This window comes from Leucopleurus acutus (assembly GCF_964270905.1).
Source record: "Leucopleurus acutus genome assembly, chromosome: 11".
NCBI classification, from domain to species: Eukaryota; Metazoa; Chordata; class Mammalia; order Artiodactyla; family Delphinidae; genus Leucopleurus; species Leucopleurus acutus.
Genome location: NC_139152.1, coordinates 15921346 through 15942093, shown reverse-complemented (window position 1 = coordinate 15942093; position 20748 = coordinate 15921346). Strand labels below are relative to the sequence as shown.

At 37.9% G+C, this 20748-nt stretch overlaps 1 protein-coding gene and 1 pseudogene across 11 annotated transcripts in view; one reads left to right on the top strand and one right to left on the bottom strand.

The window, feature by feature from the left end:
* Nucleotides 1-20748, bottom strand: part of PLEKHA5 (pleckstrin homology domain containing A5) — a 243100-nt gene that overhangs the window by 25429 nt on the left and 196923 nt on the right. For 8 of the 10 annotated variants that reach the window (XM_082851147.1, XM_082851139.1, XM_082851141.1 and 5 more), the window contains 3 exons: nt 12056-12118; nt 10573-10653; nt 10290-10439 (listed from right to left, as the gene is read on the bottom strand). In XM_082851147.1, coding sequence (XP_082707273.1) covers nt 10290-10439; nt 10573-10653; nt 12056-12118 — 294 coding nt within the window. Of the gene's footprint in view, nt 1-10289; nt 10440-10572; nt 10654-12055; nt 12119-12635; nt 12672-17822; nt 17904-20748 lie in introns of all 10 variants that reach the window. The other 2 variants (XM_082851146.1, XM_082851148.1) reach the window with 1 other exon arrangement.
* Nucleotides 1457-2283, top strand: LOC309968811 (COMM domain-containing protein 7-like; annotated as a pseudogene). The gene is made up of 2 exons: nt 1457-1961; nt 2177-2283. The product of its transcript is annotated as a COMM domain-containing protein 7-like (transcript).

Here is a 20748-nt window from a genome sequence, read left to right as displayed (position 1 = left end):
GTCCTCCTAAAACCTGGCTGAGTATTTCATTAAAGAATTTAGTGGCTTATACAAGTACAACGTTAAAATCTTTAAATATGAGATTACTCTTTTTTTTTTGTCAAGAAGATAATATATAGGTGCACTAAGGCAATTAAAAGGGGTAACGACTTGCAAATATACAATTATCTTAAAATCACAGGCACAAGTCAGGAAACACAGCAGTGCTTTCAATAAAAACATGGACCTTCATGCCATACAGTTAAGAGAATGAGTTAAATCCTGCAATTTACAACCACGTGGATGAACCTCATACTGTTAAAAAAAGCCAAATAGTATATACTACATGATTATACTTTTACTAAGTTCAAAAACAGGCAAAGCTAGGGCTTCCCTGGTGGCGCAGTGGTTGAGAGTCCGCCTGCCAGTGCAGGGGACACGGGTTCATGCCCCGGTCCGGGAAGATCCCACGTGCCGCGGAGCGGCTGGGCCCATGAGCCATGGCCGCTGAGCCTGTGCGTCTGGAGCCTGTGCTCCGTAGCGGGAGAGGCCACGGCAGTGAGAGGCCCGCGTACTGCAAAAACAAAAACAAAAACAGAAAAACAGGCAAAGCTAATGTAGAGTTTAAAAGTCAGGCAGTGGTGTTTGGGGAGGAGCCATCACTGGGAGGGAAGTTTCTGGCACGTTAGTAGAATTCAGTGCCTTGCTACGGGTGTTAGCCATGTTTGCGCAGTTAAACCTGTGTACTTTTCCGAGAATGTGACCTACTATAACAAAGGTTTAAAAAAAAAAATGTGTGGAGTTGCTTGAGGGATGGCAGAAAACTTTTTAAAAATTTGACTTAGTCCAAGTTTAAGGCTTGGAACAAGTACATTTTAATAGTGGTTACTTCTTTATAGTCTGTACTGAGGCAAGACTCGGCCACCGTGGGGAAAAAAATAAACAAACTACAAGTAGGTTTGTAATCCTCAGAGGCAATGAAACCCCAGACTACCAAAAAGATGAGAGAGGATTTTTTAAAAATTTAATTAATTAATTTGTCTGCATTGGGTCTTCATTGCTGCGCACGGGCTTTCTCTAGTTGTGGCGAGTGGGGGCCACTCTCTGCTGCGGTGGCTTCTCTTGTTGCGGAGCACGGGCTCTAGGTGTGCAGGCTTCAGTAGCTGCAGCACGCAGGCTCGGTAGTTGCGGCATGTGGCCTCGGTAGCTGCGGCACGCGGGCTCAGCAGTTGTGGCTCGTGGGCTCTAGAGTGCAGGCTCAGTAGTTGTGGCGCACGGGCTTAGCTGCTCCACGGCATGTGGATCTTCCCGGACCAGGGCTCGAACCCGTGTCCCCTGTAGTAGCAGGCGGATTCTTGACCACTGAGCCACCAGGGAAGTCCTTGCTCTGTTTTCTATTTTAAAAATGAAGGGTGGCGTGAAGGAGGAAGTCTGGGGAGGCGCGGGAGCTGGGGGTCCGTGGGGCTGAGCGGACGCCATGCGCCGCCGGCACTGCACAGAGGATCCGACCCGTGCCCGGGGCCATGGGTGGCTATGCGCAGCAGCTGAACCAGCTGGGCGCGCAGAAGTTCTCAGCCCTGAAGGAAGTGCTCTTCCACTGCCTCACTGAGCCAGAAGAGATGGAAAGGTTTCTGGCTCAGCTCTCTGAATTTGCCACCACCAAGCAAATCAGCCCCAGCCCCGTCAGAAGCATCGTGAAGAGCTCCTCCTGATTTCAAATGGTGCCTTGAAGAAGAGTCTCACAGCTGAGCAGGTCCAGGCTGATTTCATAACTCTGAGTCTCAGTGAAGAGAAAGCCACCTACTTTTCTGAAAAGTGGAAACAGAATGCTCCCACCCTTGCTCGATGGGCCACAGGTCAGACTCTGATGATTAACCAGCTTATAGATATGGAGTGGACATTTGGAGTGACGTCTGGGAGCAGAGAACTGGAAAAAGTGGGAAGTAGGTTTTTACAATTAAAGTTGGTGGTTAAGAAAGGAAATCAAACGGAAAAATTTTTTTTCTTCTTTTTGTGGTACGCGGGTCTCTCACTGCTGTGGCCTCTCCCGTTGCGGAGCACAGGCTCCGGATGCGCAGGCTCAGCGGCCATGGCTCACGGGCCCAGCCGCTCCGCGGCATGTGGGATCTTCCCGGACCGGGGCACGAACCCGTGTCCCCTGCATCGGCAGGCGGACTCTCAACCACTGCGCCACCAGGGAAGCCCCAAACGGAAAATTTATACATAGAATTAACCTTGCCTCAGTTCTACAGCTTCCTGCACGAGATGGAGCGAGTCAGAACTAGCATGGAGTGTTTCAGCTGATTTCTGTCCCCCTGCATCTCCACCTCGCCCCTCCCTGCCCCCTCCTCCTCCCCGTGACTGCTCAGAGAGGCCGCTCGCTCCCAGGCCTGTGGCCGCTCCTTTGGACCTGCTTGCCCCTTGGGAGCCCAGGTGCAAAGGTTTCTGAAAAACAAAGGATTAAGTACTTAAGGAGCCTGACAGGCTGGTCCTGAAGAGTCTTTGTTGAGGGACCCTCTACCACCTATCTCCCAGGTCACCGTTCACATATTCAGAGAAGTGACTGCATCTCAGATGCAGGGGAGGGAATAAGTTGAGTCACCTTCCTTTCCAAGTTCCAGAGTAAACAAATGGTCTATCGCTCTATGCACGGAGGACCTTCCCCCGCAAAAGAACAAGGAAGGGCTTGCTTATGGCTGAGGAAGAGGCGGACTCCGTGAATGACACACGGGGGAGCCCCCAACAGAGTTTGTATGTTTGTGGTGGTGGTGCTTTGTTGATCAGTCTTTAGTGGACACCTGTGTAAGAATACATGCTGAGTCTGCTCTGAAAAAAACTGAGGCTTCACTTCAGGTTTTGCCCTGTTGTGTGTAATGAGGCGGGCCTTCTGAGGCTATTTCAGCTTGTTTTGGTTCAAGCTGACCTTCTCTGGTGGTCAGAAGAAGAATAAAAAAGGTTCTGAAGAAAAAAAAAAAATGGAGCATAAGGCTTTGGTAAGGAATTGGCAGTAGATTTTCTGTTTCAAAATAGAGACGAGGCAATAATATAGATATGTGACTATTAGCTTCTTAAGCGCCAACTCTTCAATTTTAAATATTACAGATTAATGTCCACTACTAAACCTTGGATAATTAAAATACTGCGCTATGTAAATTTACTGTTATGTTTTGGGGATTAGGCACAAAAGATATTAATTTTGGCCACTACCACTCAACAATAACAATTCTGTCAACTGGGTATTAGAAGCAGTTGATTTTTGAGATCAGTCAAGATAAAGTCAATCTGATTTCGTTTTTACCTTCAGGATGTAGAAATTTCTTGCCATAGATTTTTAAGAATGTGTTTAGTACTTTGAATAATTTTTTTAAAAAAAGAATGCCTTTTATGATTTTATACTTGCCTTACTACATAACTGCATCTCAAATAAAAATCACTATTTACTAAGCACATATCTTACTATACTATCTAATAATGACTACTATATTGGCTTTTAAATATTTATTTATTTATTTGGCCATGCTGCGCGGCTTGCAGGATTTTGGTTCCCCTCACCAGGGATAAAACCTGGGCTCCCTGCAGTGGAAGCGTGGAGTCCTAACCACTGCACCACAAGGGAATTCCCCAATACTGGCTTTTTTAAACCAAAAAAGATGTTGCAAGGGACCAAATTCAAACGGTATAAAGTGAGGTTCAACTAAATCAGGCATGGTTATAGAGCCACCTTTATTTTAAATTTCTAGTTTACGATAACAATTATAGTCATCTGTTTTGACTACTTATAATCTTTAACTCATTGGCTAATTATAATCATTAACTCATATATTTAGTCTCTCTTCTAATCTTCTCTTTGAAACAAAACAATATTCCATCTCAAAGAAAGTCGTTACTTTTTACTGTACAAATTGAAGATATAATAAATTTTTATAATTATGAAAGTAGAAAGGGCTTCCCTGGTGGCGCAGTGGTTAAGAATTCTCCTGCCAATGCAGGGGACACGGGTTTAGCCGTGGTCTGGGAAGATCCCACATGCCGCAGAGCAACTAAGCCCCTGCGCCACAACTACTGAGCCAGCGCTCTAGAGCCCGCAATCCACAACTACTGAGCCCATGCGCCACAACTACTGAAGCCCGTGTGCCTAGAACCCATGCTCCGCAACAAGACAAGCCACTGCAATGAGAAACCCACACACCCCAACGAAGAGTAGCTGCCACTCGCCACAACTAGAGAAAGCCCACGCGCAGCAACAAAGACCCAACGCAGCCAAAAATAAAATAAATTTTAAAAAAGTAGAAAAATTAGAATACAGGATAAGATGAAAAAAAAGACCTATTATTATGCTACCCTTTTGTTAGCATTTTTGTGAATTTTCTTTTAACCTTTCTCAGACATACACAATGGCAATTTCCAAATATAAACAAAAGTAGCCCACTAGCACCCTAATTCAATAGTTATCAATACGTGGCCAATTTGGTTTCATCTACAGCATCCATTTTCTATCCCTGTGAGATTATTTGAAAGCAAACACCAGCCATCATATCATTTCATTTATAAATCAGTATGCATTTCTAAAGAAAAGAAATGAAAATGAAAATAACAGGCAAATTCTTACTTATTTAAATCATTAATATGTATTCCTCTAAAAAATATTTAAAAAAAATATATATATATATATTTGTGGTGGCACCGCAAGGCTTGTGGGATCTTAGTTTCCCAACCTGGGATAGAACCTGGGGCCCCAGCAGTGAGAGTGCCAAGTCCTAACCACTGGATTGCCAGGGAATTTCCTAAAAAATATTTTTAACTATAACGATTTCCCTACACCCCCCTCTTTATTCCCTTGCTACTTATTTGTTGAAGAGAATGGGTCACTTGTTCTGTAGAATTTCTCCAAGGCTAGATTTTGTTAATTGAATTCCTGTGGTATTGCTTAGTTTGCTCTTCTGTTTCCTGTATTTCCTATAAACTCCTAGTTGGATATTGAGGCTTGCTGAGATTCACATTTGATTTTCCAAACCTCACAAGTGTTGCTGGGTACTTTCCACTGCAGCACATCAGGAGGTGTATCACACCTGACTGTCTCTATTTCTGGGAATGCAGTATTGTGATCATGAAATGACCAGGGTATTTAAAAACTATCTTGAAATCTTTCAAAGCGTATTCGTGACAATTCATAGATGTCAACAGATCTTCTGTAAAAAAAAAAAAACACACTTTGCTGTCACCATAATTCTCAGTAGCTCTTTGTTTCACTGAGAATGAGAATATGAAAACATTTAATGTGCAAGCTTCTCCTCAAGGAGGTTCATTTGTCCTCCTCCCTTGCCCCTTTAAGTTTATCCATTCTAGTCTAAAATCTCCATTTACTCATGGCCCTCCCATGCAGAAGCCGGTTTAAAACATAAATAAGTTTAATGGAAGTCTATGCATAATGCTTATTCACTATGTAACCCTGGGCGATCTCTCTGTGCTTCAGTTTTCCATTTTTAACATAGTAATAACAGTACCCTTGTCAAAGGGTTATTACGTGGCTTAAGTACATGTAAAAGCACTTATAATGGAACCTGGCACTCAATGAACTGCTCCAGAAATAGTCACAGTATTTACTATTATTTCATATATTGGTCCTATTCTGCAGTAGATAAACGCATAAGCCATCTACCAGCCATTCGGGATGACTGGGGGCCTTTATACTTGTTTTCTGATATCTGAAAGTCCAATTTTAATTAATTAACTAATTAATTATTTTGGTGCCAAAACCCAGGATTGAACTATGAAATCCCAAGTTGAGATTTCTGAGTAAGAGAATCTAGATTTGATTCCAAGTTTCAGAAAGTACAAATTAGTGACCACACAGACAGTGAAGTGGAATAGACAGTACAGAAGCCCTAGAATTGAAAAAGTCCTTGATTTAGGTGTTGACTTTTTCGTATTGGCTATGTCACTTTCGCAAGTCATTTAACCTCTATGAACCCGAGTTTCTTCTTCATCTGTGCAGTGGAGGTAATAAAAATGAAAATAAAATGGAGATAATAATTATATCTATTTTGCAAAGCATTTGCTTAAGGACCAAACCAGACAATATATGTACAAAATATAGAAATACAAATATATTTTATTGGATGAGCCCCACATTCTCATCTAAGACATGTGCATGGCGTCTGCTTTACCTGGCTCCTTGAATTGTCGGAAAGAATAAAAGCAGCACCTGTTAAGCGGATAAAGCATGAGGATATGTCTCTTACAGTTAGAGACAAGGCCTAATGTAAACTCCCCAAGAGAGGTGACTGCAGCAGATGTTTATGCCCTCTGCCCACCTGATTTCAAGAAACTGTGGTTCAGCTCCACGTGTGCCAGCGTTCGTGGTCAATTAGCTAAGGTGGATTGGAAATGTGGGTGAATTAAGGACCCCGGGGCAACTTCGACCAAGGAGTGATAGATACCCTAGCCTCTCCGCCTCTCAGCGGAAAATTCGGAAACATTCTCATGTTCAAACATTCTCAGCTCATTTCCTCAGACGGTCCCCTGAGGGTCACCCACAGCGGTGACCAACTCAGAAGTGAAACCTCTATTGGCTTTTCTCCCTCCCTGTCTCATTCTCCACACTCCCTCCTCACTTCTGCTTCCTGTAATCACTCCCAAATAAACTTTCTGAGCCCAGGTCCTCATCCCAGGCTCTGCTTTCAGAAGAAAACCTAAGCAAAGACAGCAACACATTGAAAACTTTCAAGGTATAACTGACTGCTATAAAAATTTTTCTCACTAATCAGGCTTAGGTTAAAAAGAAGTAGAATAAAATTTAAAAAATTAAAATGAAAGAAAGAAAAAAAGAAGTAGAGGCCAGGAGAGCACACAAAGTCATTATATGCTTAAAGCATGTGTGTGTCTGGTGGGTGGGGCTTAGGGAGAGGAGATGCTGCATCAAGAATTAAATCAAGGACTTCCCTGGTGGCACAGTGGTTAAGAATCCGGCTGCCAATGCAGGGACAAGGGTTCAATCTCTGGTCCGGGAAGATCCCACATGCTGCGGAGCAACTAAGCCTGTGCGCCACAACTACTGAGACTGTGCTCTAGAGCCTGCAAGCCACAACTACTGAAGCCCACGCATCTAGAGCCCGCGCTGTGCAACAAGAGAAGCCACTGCAATGAGAAGCCCATGCACTGCAACAGAGAGTAGCCCCTGCTCGCCGCAACTAGAGAAAGCCCATGCACAGCAACGAAGACCCAACGCAGCCATAAAAAAAAAATTATTTATTTATTTATTTTAAAAAAAGAATTAAATCAAGGGACTTCCCTGGTGGTGCAGTGGTTAAGGATCCGCCTGCCAATGCAGGGACACGGGTTTGATCCCTGGTCCGGGAAGATCCCACATGCTGCGGGGCAACTAAGCCCGCGAGCCACAACTACTGAGGCTGCGCTCCAGAGCCTGTGAGCCACAACTACTGAGCCCACGTGCCACAACTACTGAAGCCCACGTGCCTAGAGCCCCATGCTCCGCAGCAAGAGAAGCCACCGCAATGAGAAGCCTGCACACCACAACGAAGGGTAGCCCCTGCTCGCCACAACTAGAGAAAGCCCGGTGCAGCAACAAAGACCCAATGCAGCCAAAAATAAAATAAATTAATTAAAAAAAAAAGAATTATATCAAACACAAAGGGAACACTGCTTTACATGTTTACCTTGTGTTAATCCTAGTTTTAATACCTCAGTGGCCGACCAGGTGAGGAGAAGATGTTCTCAGAATCAAGGCTTTGATCTATGGAGCCCTTAATGTTATACCTCTTATGTTGTATCTTTTATAACTCAAGGCTTGGATTTGAACCAAGGCCCCAAATCAACTGTGAAAGAATCAGAGGAATCCTTTGGGATTCTGCTGGCATAAATGTAGTTCAAATTTATGTCTAATCAACATCCATTGAGTGCCAACCATATGTCCAGTATGTTGTTATAAACACACCATTTATAGCCTTAAGCTACAAAAATGAGTATGTTTACATAAAGGCACAAATAACATACTTTCTATTCTATGCATTAAAACATGTCTTAGAAGAACATATTGAGGGTTTGTAATGACCACTGAATAATGCTAAAGGCAAAGAAAAAAAAAAACCCAGGAAAGTGATTATATGGGATAACAACCAGAAAATGAGATACTCAAACATGATTAATTTCTTTGAACATATTCTGATAAAACTTCCATCACAACTGGAGTTACCTTGGGATGGAGCAAATTCTAAACCTACTGATCAGATTTAAGTTATGAAACCTATTTGGTAAGGGAAGAAGTAACAGTTTAATGGAACATTGTACATCCCTAGAACTTTCCATAACAGACATGACATCATGAAATAGTTTCTAACTTAATTTTGATTTGACTCAGGTTGTCACAGGGATACTGAGCTTTTCATTAGCTTGGAACTGACAGCTTAACCCCTCTTCCCCTTTCTTATCTCATAATCCGCATCCTCTATTTCAGTCAGCCAGTCAGTTCTATTTTTTGCTTCTCCAAACATATCCTGCACATTCTCATCTCTGGGCTATGGTTCAGAGCATTTTGTCCTGTGTGGACTTCCTCTTTCTTCCAAATCTTACCCATCACTGACGAACTAAATGACTTCTCGCTTGCAGACAACATTTTAGGTTCATATAGTTTCTCTATGATGATATTATAAAAAGCCATGTAGATCTAAGTCTTCAGGACTATGGTTAGAAGACCTGCATTTGACCTCTGGGCATTGCATTTATTTGCTTTGTAATGTTGGGTAAGTCATTCAGTTCAATCATTCATCACATTTTTTTTGGGGGGGGGCTGGGTTGGGTCTTTGTTGCTGTGTGTGGGCTTTAGTTGTGGTGAGCGGGGGCCACTCTTCATTGCGGTGCACGGGCTTCTCGTTGCGGTGGCTTCTCTTGTTGCGGAGCATGGGCTCTAGGCGCGCAGGCTTCAGTGGCTGCAGCACACAGGATCAGTAGTTGCGGCATGTGGGCTCAGTAGTTGTGGTAAATGGGATTAGTTGCTCCCTGGCATGTGGGATCTTCCCGGGCCAGGGATGGAATCCACGTCCCCTGCATTGGCAGGCGGATTCTTAACCACTGCGCCAACAGGGAAGTTCCAATAATAGTATTTTTTTTTAAAAAAGAATAAGTATATTAAATATAAGGTACTTAAGAGGCACAAAAACTAAGTTTTGATTTATATAAAACCATGGCATATTCCTTTAAAAACAGTTCATGTTTGGAATGTGAATTTAGTGTTTAGAATTGAAGTCATGTTGAGATTCTGGTAGCTTCGCAGCTTGGAAAGACCTCTCTTAGTTAAGCTATACTGTCTGTGGACTTTCTTAAAAAGTAGCTGCCCCCTAAACAGCCCACTGAAGGTACAGACAAGGGTGTGTTAGCAGTTTTCTATAACAGGTGGTTTTTTCCCCTTTCAAAGGGCTGCTTGGGCGGGTGCTCTTACTGTCTTTAGAAATGATGACATCACAGGATCTAAAGTAGACTGTTTAAACTCATAAAACACTCAATTTATATACTCTAAGTAAGACTTTTATTTTATTTTTATTTATTTATTTTTTTTGCGGTACACGGGCCTCTCACTGTTGTGGACTCTCCCGCTGCAGAGCACAGGCTCCGGATGCGCAGGCCCAGCAGCCATGGCTCACGGGCCCAGCCGCTCCGCAGCATGTGGGATCTTCCCGGACCGGGGCATGAACCCATGTCCCCTGCATCGGCAGGTGGACTCTCAACCACTGCGCCACCAGGGAAGCCCTAAGTAAGACTTTTAGATTTGGTAATCCCAAGAGACTCTTTATCAAGTAACTTGACTATGGGTTAAAAGACTCTGCTAATTATATTTCTCACTCAAAACTATCATCTAAACTTAGATCACACTGTAGCTATAAAATGGTAATGTTGACAGCGTCTTAAAAGCATTTCACAGGAGCCTATAATTGAAATGGGTGGTTAAATGAATCCAATTACTACCTTCCAAAAATTATTATAATAAAACATTTATTTTCTTAACACAATAAATTTTAACATTCTTAAGAATTTTCATTTTCATAATATATAACCAGGTGTATTTATCTTCTCTGTAAAACTATTTCACGAAGAACAAAAGCCCCACTAATTAAAAAAACAAAGACCACCCTTTGTTTTTGTTATTATTAACTAATAACAAATTAAATTTTTGTTATAATAAAGAAAAATCCTAAAGAAAGCCCACTTAAATAGAGATATAAATAAATAGAAAAAAGAAAAAAAGAACTACGTAACATTCCAGTGACTCTCACTAGGACAGAAAATCTGCTACTTACGGCAGTGGCTCGAGAGAGTTCTCGACATGTGCTAAGCAGTCCATTTTGTAAATCGTCCCTCTGTAACACCACGGTCTGAATGGCTGCTGGGTTATCTGCATTCATTTCTATCTCTTGGCTGGCTGACAGCAAAGCTTGCTCAAGTGTGTACTATTATAATAAAAATGATTACACTTAATATTCTGCATCATCGAATTAATTCTTTTTTACTTTAGTTATCAGTGTCCTGATAATAGTGATATAAAGTAACATCAATTGTAGATAATAAACATCATTGTCCTACTTTCTCCTTGTGGAGCTGCTGAAGTTTCTCTTCCAGAGCATGTACCACTTTATCTTGCTCGCATAATCGGCTTAACTTGACCTAGGTTACAAGAGAAGACATCTTTTGTTAGCAATTTTTAATTTTCCCTGTAATTGGATTTAGGCATAATAAAAAAAATACATTTAAAACAGCCATGGAATAGCTAATTAGGTCAGTCTTTATTTCAATCAGTAAAATAAAAACCAAAATATAGCCTTGAAAGATAGAATGCTTAAAAAATGCATATAGAGTGAAAAAGCATTTCAACCATACTATTTAACCTACATAATTCGAAAGATTCTTAGTAATCAGGCAGTCTCATATAACTTTAATGAATCATTTTAATGTGGTTAAGATATTTTCTCTACAAACTGCTGGATAGGTTAAGTAACTTATGCAGTCCTTAATTAGAACACAGACTGGATTCTGTTTTTATATTTTTAAAATTATGTTCTTATGTTCTTCAGAAAAATCGCTTCTAACTAAAAACATTGCTAATGGAGAAAAATCACTTTCAATAGTTTTAATGTTTTAAATTCTTGGTAATACCCCAATTTATTAAATTATAAAAATATGAGCGGGTACTTTAATAAAATTTCAATCCCGCAATAAACCAGTTCACTGCATGTCTGAAAATAAAAACCCTGGACAAACTGTAACTATGTCCCAAACATTACTGCATAATGATAAGAAAGCAAGAAATTTGAGATTCCACTTTCTTTGCCATTTCTCCATTAAAGTAACCACCTTGGGCTTCCCTGGTGGTGCAGTGGTTGAGAGTCTGCCTGCCGAAGCAGGGGACACGGGTTCGTGCCCCGGTCCGGGAAGATCCCACACGCTGCGGAGCGGCTGGGCCCGTGAGCCATGGCTGCTGGGCCTGCGCGTCCGGAGCCTGTGCTCCGCAACGGGAGAGGCCACAACAGTGAGAGGCCCCGCGTACCGCAAAAAAAAAAAAAAAAAAGTAACCACCTTAACTTTGTTAGACAACACAACTCAAGCTACATCAGACGGGATACAACTGAAATGAGAAGGAGGTACAATTCAATGGAATAAAACCAGGGGAAAGGAGGGAAGAATGAGATATAAATAGGGACGTCAGTGATGTAAAATATGATTAACAACAATAACAAAGGATGCAGTGACAGAATTTCTTGAGGCTAATACTTTCTCTAGATGACAGACAATTTTACTTTGTCTCCAATCCTGCATAATTTTATATAAGAAATAGTCTTTACTTTCATTTAAATGATTCTAAATTATGTTCAGCTGCTATGGGCGTGGGGTGGGCAGGGAATAAATCAGGAAGTGAGGATTTAATTGGCGCAAAAGAAGAAAACGTTACTTATTTGATGTCATTTTGGACGGCAGGAGAGGAAGAGGAAATTTTTTGTCATGCTTAGTTCCAGTGTTTTGCCAGAGAGTATGACAGAGCATTGATAATATATCGCATGCTAATACGTACATCAATATCTACTTCTTCAGGTCTGTATTTGTATAATGTGCCTCTACATTCATCCTGTGACAGCTATAAGAGAAAATGTCATAGAACAACTTTAAAAATAATTTTAAAAATACACATTTAATTAGCTTATAGTTAATATTTTAGATTTATATAACAGTAACAAAAATGGGTTTTTAATGATTCTTATACTTTTAGAAGTTTAATTCAAACACAGATCATTACAAAAATAGAAAATTATTTAACAGTGATACAATATGCAAGATACATAAGAATGATGTTAACTTAGGCTTGTCAAACAAAATAATAAGCTGGCCAAACAAAATCATACAGCACCTTACATTTTCCATTTGCGAGACACACATTATTTAAATGAAAAATTGACAAATACAATCGTAGCAACTGTGTTGAATCAAATTTTGAATCAGGCATATTTCAACAGTCAAAACCGTACCTTCACGGTATACACATAATCACACAACTGTGTATGTGTACACTCAGATGCCAACACATCTTAGTGCAATATTATTAACAAAACCTATAACACGTTGTATACATATACATAATATATAAACACACATACACAATATAGACTTATCTTGTTCCTCTGTCTTAAGAACTAAAAGATAATGGAAGAAAAGGATGGGTTTAATCGAAAAGGGGTAAAGCACTCAAAAACTTCTTAAAACTAAAAGCCTATGTTATAAACTATGGACAGTCAAATTGCATAAAAAGTTGGTTATGTGTTTGCTGACACCATTTGCTTCATTATATTGTAGTGAATTATTATTCAGTGTATTTAAACATCCTTTTTTCAGCTTCTTCCAAATATCTTTTGGTCAAGCAAATCCTCATTTCTGATGGTGTTTACCAAGATTTCAATAAGCCATCCCAATCAGTTATACCCCAGGTCACATCATAGCGCCTCTGCAGGCAAAACTGCACTCTCTCTCTTGTGTTTTAACTTTATATTGTCTGCTAGACAGTAACAAAAAACATAGTAGGAAAATGTAATTGGGGCTCATTGCATGTTTGCTAAATGGTATACTTTTTCTCCAAGTGGGGATAGGAGTAATGTATCCCAACTACATTCTAGATTGGAAAATTAAATTTCGTATATACATATACAAATGCACAAGAATGTAAAAGTTACAACTATGTATGACCTGTCTGTAAAATACTGCTTGACATTTACATCTCAAGAGGCATAATTTAAACAGCAGATAACTTTAAGTGGGTCTAGGAATGTGGGAATCAGGAGATCAAAAATGTAAGCATTCCAAACATACAATAATAAATCCTGGATTTCCATGTTTCACTTCAAGACACTGCTTTCACGTACCTCATGCAAATGATTCTGTGACTACTTAGGGGTATACACAGTGATTATTAAGCCACAAAACTTTCATAGAAGTGAACATCACATGAAAAATGAATTTGATGACAAAAGTCAGATTACTTGTGCACTATTTTAAAATAAAGACCACTGAATATGTCCTGAGAAGTGTCAATTGTCATTCTAAATTAAAGCACCTAGAACCAAGAAAATAATTTATATTCCCACTTGAAAAAAGGAAGTAATGAAAAATAAGTTTTAAAATGCTTAGATCCAGAATAAAAAATGTGAGATAATGCTAAAATCAGTATTTCTCATTTTTAAGAAATAAAAGATGTAAAGCCTTAGCTACTAAATGTCTACATATACTTTGCTTATTTAATATTTAAAGTTAAACGCCAAACAGCTTTACTAAACCATGGAATGCATAATTTGAACATAACTAGTGGCTAGTGCTATATCTAGATTAAAATATGCTTTGTACCCTATATCCCACGGTCAAAAGAAAAAAAGACAAGTATTTTAAAATGGATACTTAGAATTTGTAAGAAATATTTAGGGTAATGGTTTAATATTTTTATTTAAGGAATCTTACTGCATATTCATTTTCATATCAGTTGGCTTATTATAAAAAAGAAAGATGTGTACTGTGTACTTATAACTTTAGAGTGGTATCTCCTTAAAGCCATAGAAATAATATTACACATATATATTAGATTTATTTTGCTGTACCTATATTTTTGGTACCAATGAAAATTTATTTAAACCTTTTATCAACTTATTCAATAAAGATAATTAAATATCAACTAATAAAAATCTTAAAATAATCAACCTTCCACTATATTGAATTCATTTCTTTTGCCTGTCAGAAGGAAAGCATGAGAAAACAAGATTATTCTTTAAATAATTAACTTTTAAGCATGGCCTATTTCCCATTACTGATAATAATTACTGAAGTTTTTCTTAAGAAGAGATGAATATAATTTTTTTTTTAATTTATTTTTTGGCCATGCCGCATGGCTTGCGGGATCTTAGTTCCCCGACCAGCGACTGAACCCGGGCCATGGTAGTGAAAGTGCAGAGTCCTAACCACTGGACAGCCAGGGAATTCCTGAATATAATTTATTAAAAAAATTTCCATCTAGAATTGAAGTTTACTATTTTGTCCTCAATATGAAAATTCTACTAAGAAGAAAAATGTAATTTCATGAATATTCTGATTAACTCAAGTTCTGCATGAAATAATGTTTCATGGCAATACTTTTTAGCATTTTTCAAACTCATCTTTAGCAAAAAAGCTCTGAGTTTGAATACGTTTGTTTGAGGTACCTCAGCAACACTAGAAAAGTAAGTGAAAGGGGGCTACATAGTAATTATATAAGCTTGAGCAGTGCTCAAGCTTCAATCTCAGAAGCGTATTATACAGACTACTGACTATATAAGGATATGTATATTATGTTTACAAAGTCAGAACTTTTTCATAGTAAGGTATCTTTTAATCTTTTTAAAAACTGGTTTGGTATTAAGTTAAAACAAAATCACTTTTGCCAATTAAAATTCAACTTTCTATAGTAACCCTTTTGAAGTATGTGAAATATATATATGTGTATATATATTTTAAAAGCATATGAATATATATACAAAACACAAAAAAAGACTTTTGGGGAAATATTTAATAAAATTAGACTTTAATTTCTATGAAAACTCAAAAATGCTCGTTGGACTGTATGTATTTGCTAATTAGTCTGTAACCTTTAAAGCAATTATTTATCATGTGACTAATCTCACTGATATTAAGTATGTTATAAAAATTCTGGTACATGAGCTTCCCTGGTGGCACAGTGGTTGAGAGTCCGTCTGCTGATGCAGGGGACACGAGTTCATGCCCCGGTCCGGGAAGATCCCACGTGCCGAGGAGCGGCTGGGTCCGTGAGCCATGGCCGTTAAGCCTGCGCGTCCGGAGCCTGTACTCCACAATGGCAGAGGCCACAGCAGTGAGAGGCCTGCGTACCGCCAAAAAAAAAAAAAAAAATTCTGGTACAAAATGGTACTCGTGAAAGGTGGTAGAATGATTAATAAACGCAGAGGAGTTTTTCAACTTGAAGCTCATTTAGCATTTGTTTTGATTCAGTTTTAGGTTCTTTTTTTTGACTAATTTTAAGGAAATTACTGGGACTTCCCTGGTGGTCCAGTGGTTAAGACTCCACGCTTCCACTGTATGGTGTGGGTTCGATCCCTAGTCGGGGAACTCGATCCTGTACGCTGTGTGGTACAGCCAAAAAATTAAAAAAAAAAAAATTACTGCCCAGGTAATTTCTCAGGTGTCCTCCTTCTTCTAGGAAGATGTAAACACAGAGGTTCTCCTGAGAGAAAACCTGAATGGCTATGATTCAGAAAAACTGGTCATAAAACACTATATTGCCACTTTATTTTCAGCTAAATTTCAGGAACCTATTAACACAGCATTGCAATGCAATGTCAGAAAAGCAAACCATCAGGTGTACAATATAAACTTTCACAAAGGTTTTCTTTGAATAATAACATGATAATGGAAATCTGGAGGAAAAAAAAATGATGTAATTTCAATTTACAGAAGTTTATATTAACAGAGTTTAAGAAATGCATCTGTCACTTTTATCTACCAATGATGCTCTGCCATAATTATGTACTTTACTACTGGCTGATTAAAGAAAAGTATCGTCTAAAAACTCCCTAGATTTGATAGCACTGACAGTCAATATTCATTACCTGGCTGCCCATGTCATACCCAGGCATGGCTGCTGCTGTTACACATTCAGATCTTCCTGTTCTATGCAATATCAGGTTGTTTTCTTTCAGGTATCAAGATGAGGAAATATGTTTATATGAATCTATTACTCTTTCAGTATTCAAGGTTACTGATGCTATATAAGACCAGTCTCAGATACCTCCACATTTTTGAAGGACTCCAGTAAGAACTTTTAGTGCAACTGAGTGATTTCAATCAGCAATGACTTCTGCACCATCAACCTTGATTACCGATCAATATAAAAAAAGAAAAACCAAACCAAATGGAACAGAAAATCCCAGCTCTCATTCTTACTGTAAATATAAAAAATGTGAAAAATGAAACCATAACCTATTAAAACAGAAGGCCTTTGATCTCACATCAATCAGCATCATATAAAATTATAAGCTGACAGCTTCAGACACTGAAAAAGGTATCAATTCCAGAATAAGTGCTAAGGCTGTCAGTGTGGCTTTTTGGAATGAAGTGTCAAGATTCTAAAATCTGGTGACTTTAAAAGGAGTGGTAAGATTCCATTTTCTTTTGAAAAGAAAAGCTGTTTAACTTTAAATATTTAGTACTTTATCTCCTTATTGCTAATTAAAAACTATGCTCAGTCACATAACAGACTTTAAATGTTTTGAAAACTGTGCTCAGAAGTGAGTCTCCCACCCGCCAACTGTTTCAGTCTCCCAGTTTACAAGGCCCACGATGCAGACCCTCAAGGCGCCCAGTGCAAACCAGAGGCCTTTAAAGCCAGTGTGAGCTCAAGGTGCTTCTTTTTACCAGGTGCTTTTACATATTTTAATCAAAATATATATTCATTTTTCATGTTAGTTAATTTTCTCCCTCTGTATGATTTTTAAGATACTGTAACAGGTCGTAGGCCACAGTAATTTGAGGGGGTTGAAGTGGAAGAAGCTGATGTTGCAAAACACACAGCTAAGAACATTTAGACCATGAAATACAAAAAAACTGGAGAGGAATGTATAACATGACTTCTTTTGCAGATCTGCAGATTACCAAGGTCCTAAATTAAAGCCAGCCAACTCCATGGCACATATTTTGAGTTAGGGAAAAGAATGGGGTAAGATATGATGATCATGATGACGACTACATAAGACGGAAAAGAATACGGGGAGAAGATACTCCCAGTATGGTAAGAAATGGCTATCTTTAGTTTTTACCATACCACAGTACATAAACAACCTTTAAATAACTCCCATACAAATATAATCTATTCCTAAAACATTGGGGTGGGGTGGGGCGGGGTAGGGAGGCAGCCGCTGAAAGGAAAAAAATATTTTTTTAAAGTTTTCCCTAAAAATCAGTTATGCTTTTAGAGTTAATCAAAATTAATGGCAAGTTCGTAAAAATTTTGCAAGTGTACTGCAGACCTCCAAGTACATATCAATCAAATACTCTGCACAAAAACTTCAGGAAAATGGCACACTTAATATCCAACAGCGAAATGTTCAGCAAAGCCATGCTAAGAACCGCAGCATCTTGAAAAGCACGGATGAATTGCGTTTTTTCCAAAAAGACAGAAACAAAAAATGGAATAAGAAAAAGACTAATGTTATGAGTAACTCTGAGGATAAACCAAAACTGTCACTGAGGGATTTTGCAGATGATAAAGCAGTATCATTCACTGTCCAAGACCTTACTTGCTGGTACAGTTGGGGTCTTAGCGCCGAGTTCTCAATCATTGTGTGAACCATGGTGATAATAGGTTCATTTTCTTTCATCTATTTCAAATCAGGAGGAGCATACAGCAAACATCAGTTTACAGCATAGCTAGATTTGAAAGACGACACTGTAAATATAGCCTCTACTTTAATATCTTCCTAATAGTGCAGTTGTTTACATATTATCCCAAGGTTGCATAGAATCAACTTAATATAAACCATTTCAAACAAGTATTAAATGTTACAAAATACTTCCAAGGTTATAAAAAAGCTTACTAATTGCAATAAAGGTTTTACTTTATAAACATAACCAATATTGTCAATTAATGAATATTCCTATAATACTAGAATAGATAATAAAAGCATCAAGATTCAAGGGATAAACTAAAGGGTGACAACCTATAAACTTAAAAGGAGAAAAATGGCATGACTTAATCAATTACTTATATAGTAAAAAAAAAAAAGCTTAAAATGATATTCAGTTCTTTATAAGGTTATTCAGAAAAATTTTAGTTCTCTACAAATAATATAATAATATATCTTGTCACTTAGACAATCACACATTTTATTAATCTTGATAGACACTTATATATACTCTATTTTGGATTTTCTCAAAGTATAACACTGTATGTAGAATGATTTCCAAGACATGCAAACTAAAATTTATTCAGCAAAGACTAAGTGAATCTCCCTAGGTCCTTAAAAGGCTGAAACCATGTTTCACATTTCCAGCTATATTGTACTTAATTACTGCCTCTAGAAAAATATTTATTTTAGCAGGCTCTGGACTCAAGAATTAAAGCATTCAAAAGACAGTTTATATATATATATATATATATATATATATATATATATATATATATATATATACATATAGTAAAAGGCCAACAAAGTTTGTACCATTTGTAAGCAGACAAGTCTGTTTATAATTGCAATTTTTAATACTTGGTTTATATAATTTTCATCCCCCATATTATAGAAAATAAGCATTTCTATCATGGTTAACAAATGCTACTTTACTGAGTTAGCTAAATCTGCAACAAAAATTTACTAATATTAAATGCATAAGTAAAAATTAAATCTTGAAAACTTTATACCTAGACATTTTTATTTTCAGTCTAGTTACCAATGTTTCATGTCAATAATACCTGTTTTGGTTGTGAAATGACTGGTTTAATTTACTTTTAAAAAGTTTTATTCAAGGTAAGTAATTTGCTTTTAAATCTACACATTTACTTATTAAACTCAAACTTCTATACATCAGTTAAATCTACTCATCGGTTGAACTCAAACTTCTTTTTTTCCCCAATGTTATCCAATAAGGGACCAAGGCATTTATAGGTGACATCTCATGCACACAGGTAAGAACTGTGTTGATATGCAGTACAGGAAAAAAATTTACAGTGTTGGAAAGTAACATAAAGAGACAACTATAGATATAAATTTTTCTTTCAGGAAAAAAATGCTTATTACATGCTTATATTTTAAAGGAACGCTGGTTATTTTATCTTAACCAAATGTTGATCTTGGAACAGTTGTAACTGCCTTTGTTTTTGGCTCAATCATTTGACTGCATTGATACATACTTTGTATAACATAGGTAGCTTAAGTCTCTCTTCATTTTTTAGTATTATTTAATTTTGATTTTCAAAGCAATCTCATCTATACTTGCTACTTTTCAATAGCATGCCATGAAAATTAGACAGAAGAGTACGTGACTCAGAGGTTGGGGGGTTGGGGGGAGGTGGTAGAGGGGCTGGGGTTTGAAAGAAAGGTCAGGAGCACATGAATATTTAAGAAATAATGCAGGTCAGAGAGTATCCAAATGTAAAAGTCAATCAAGGGCAAACTGAAACTGCCGTGGAGTCTCGGAAATCTGGCACTACAAAGAGGCCACTGTCAAAGGGCTGGGTCTGCCAATATGGCGGCTCCCACCTTTAAGTGGAGCAGATCAATGACTAGTGTTCAGCCTCTAGGCCTGAGGAATTTACTTGAAATGTATTTATAAAGGGAGAAGAGACAGTATGATTTCTGCAGAAGGGTAATCAAGCCTGATTTATTTAGTGGTATACTTTGAGAGGGTAAATATGTACATTATAGAGGGAAGCCACATTTGTGATTTAAAAATGACTCTTTAATTTACCTGTCAAAGATCATTAAATATTAAGTCACTGAGAAGGATCTTGCAGGAAGACACTGATTTAGGAACAGAAAAACTAAAATACTAAGAGTAAAAATAACATTAAAAAAAAGATTAAATGTAAAAAATTGAAGTATAGCTAATTTACAGTATTATATTATTTTCAGGTGTGCAACAGTGATTCAGTATTTTTATAGATTTTACCCCATTTAAAGTTATTATAAAATATTAGCTATATTCCTTACGCTGTACAATATATCCATGTAGGTTATTTATTTTATACATAGTAGTTTGTACCTTAATCCCCTACTTCTATCTTGCCCCTCCCCACTCCTGTCTTCCCACTGGTAACCACCAGCTTGTTCTCTACATCTGTGAGACTGTTTCTGTTTTGTTATATTCATTCGTTTGTTTTACTTTTTAGATTCCACATATAAGTGATAACATGGAGTATCTGTCTTTCTCTGTCTAACAAAAAATAACATTTAAAGTGTACAGAGTGTCTCAGAGATCACTTCTGGAACTGTTTTTCATTATGAAAAATTTCAAATGTATATATCAAATCCTAGAATATTAAAATTAGAAGGCATCTTTGGAAAGTGACAATTTAGTACAGCAAAGAAATGAAAAATGTTAGCAGTAATTATTTTAAATTGTGGGACCAGATCATTATTTTTTTTTCTATATACTTCTCTACATTTCCCAAATTTTCTCCACTGAATAGATACTGCTTTTCTCATTAAAAAATAAATGTTATTAGTCAAG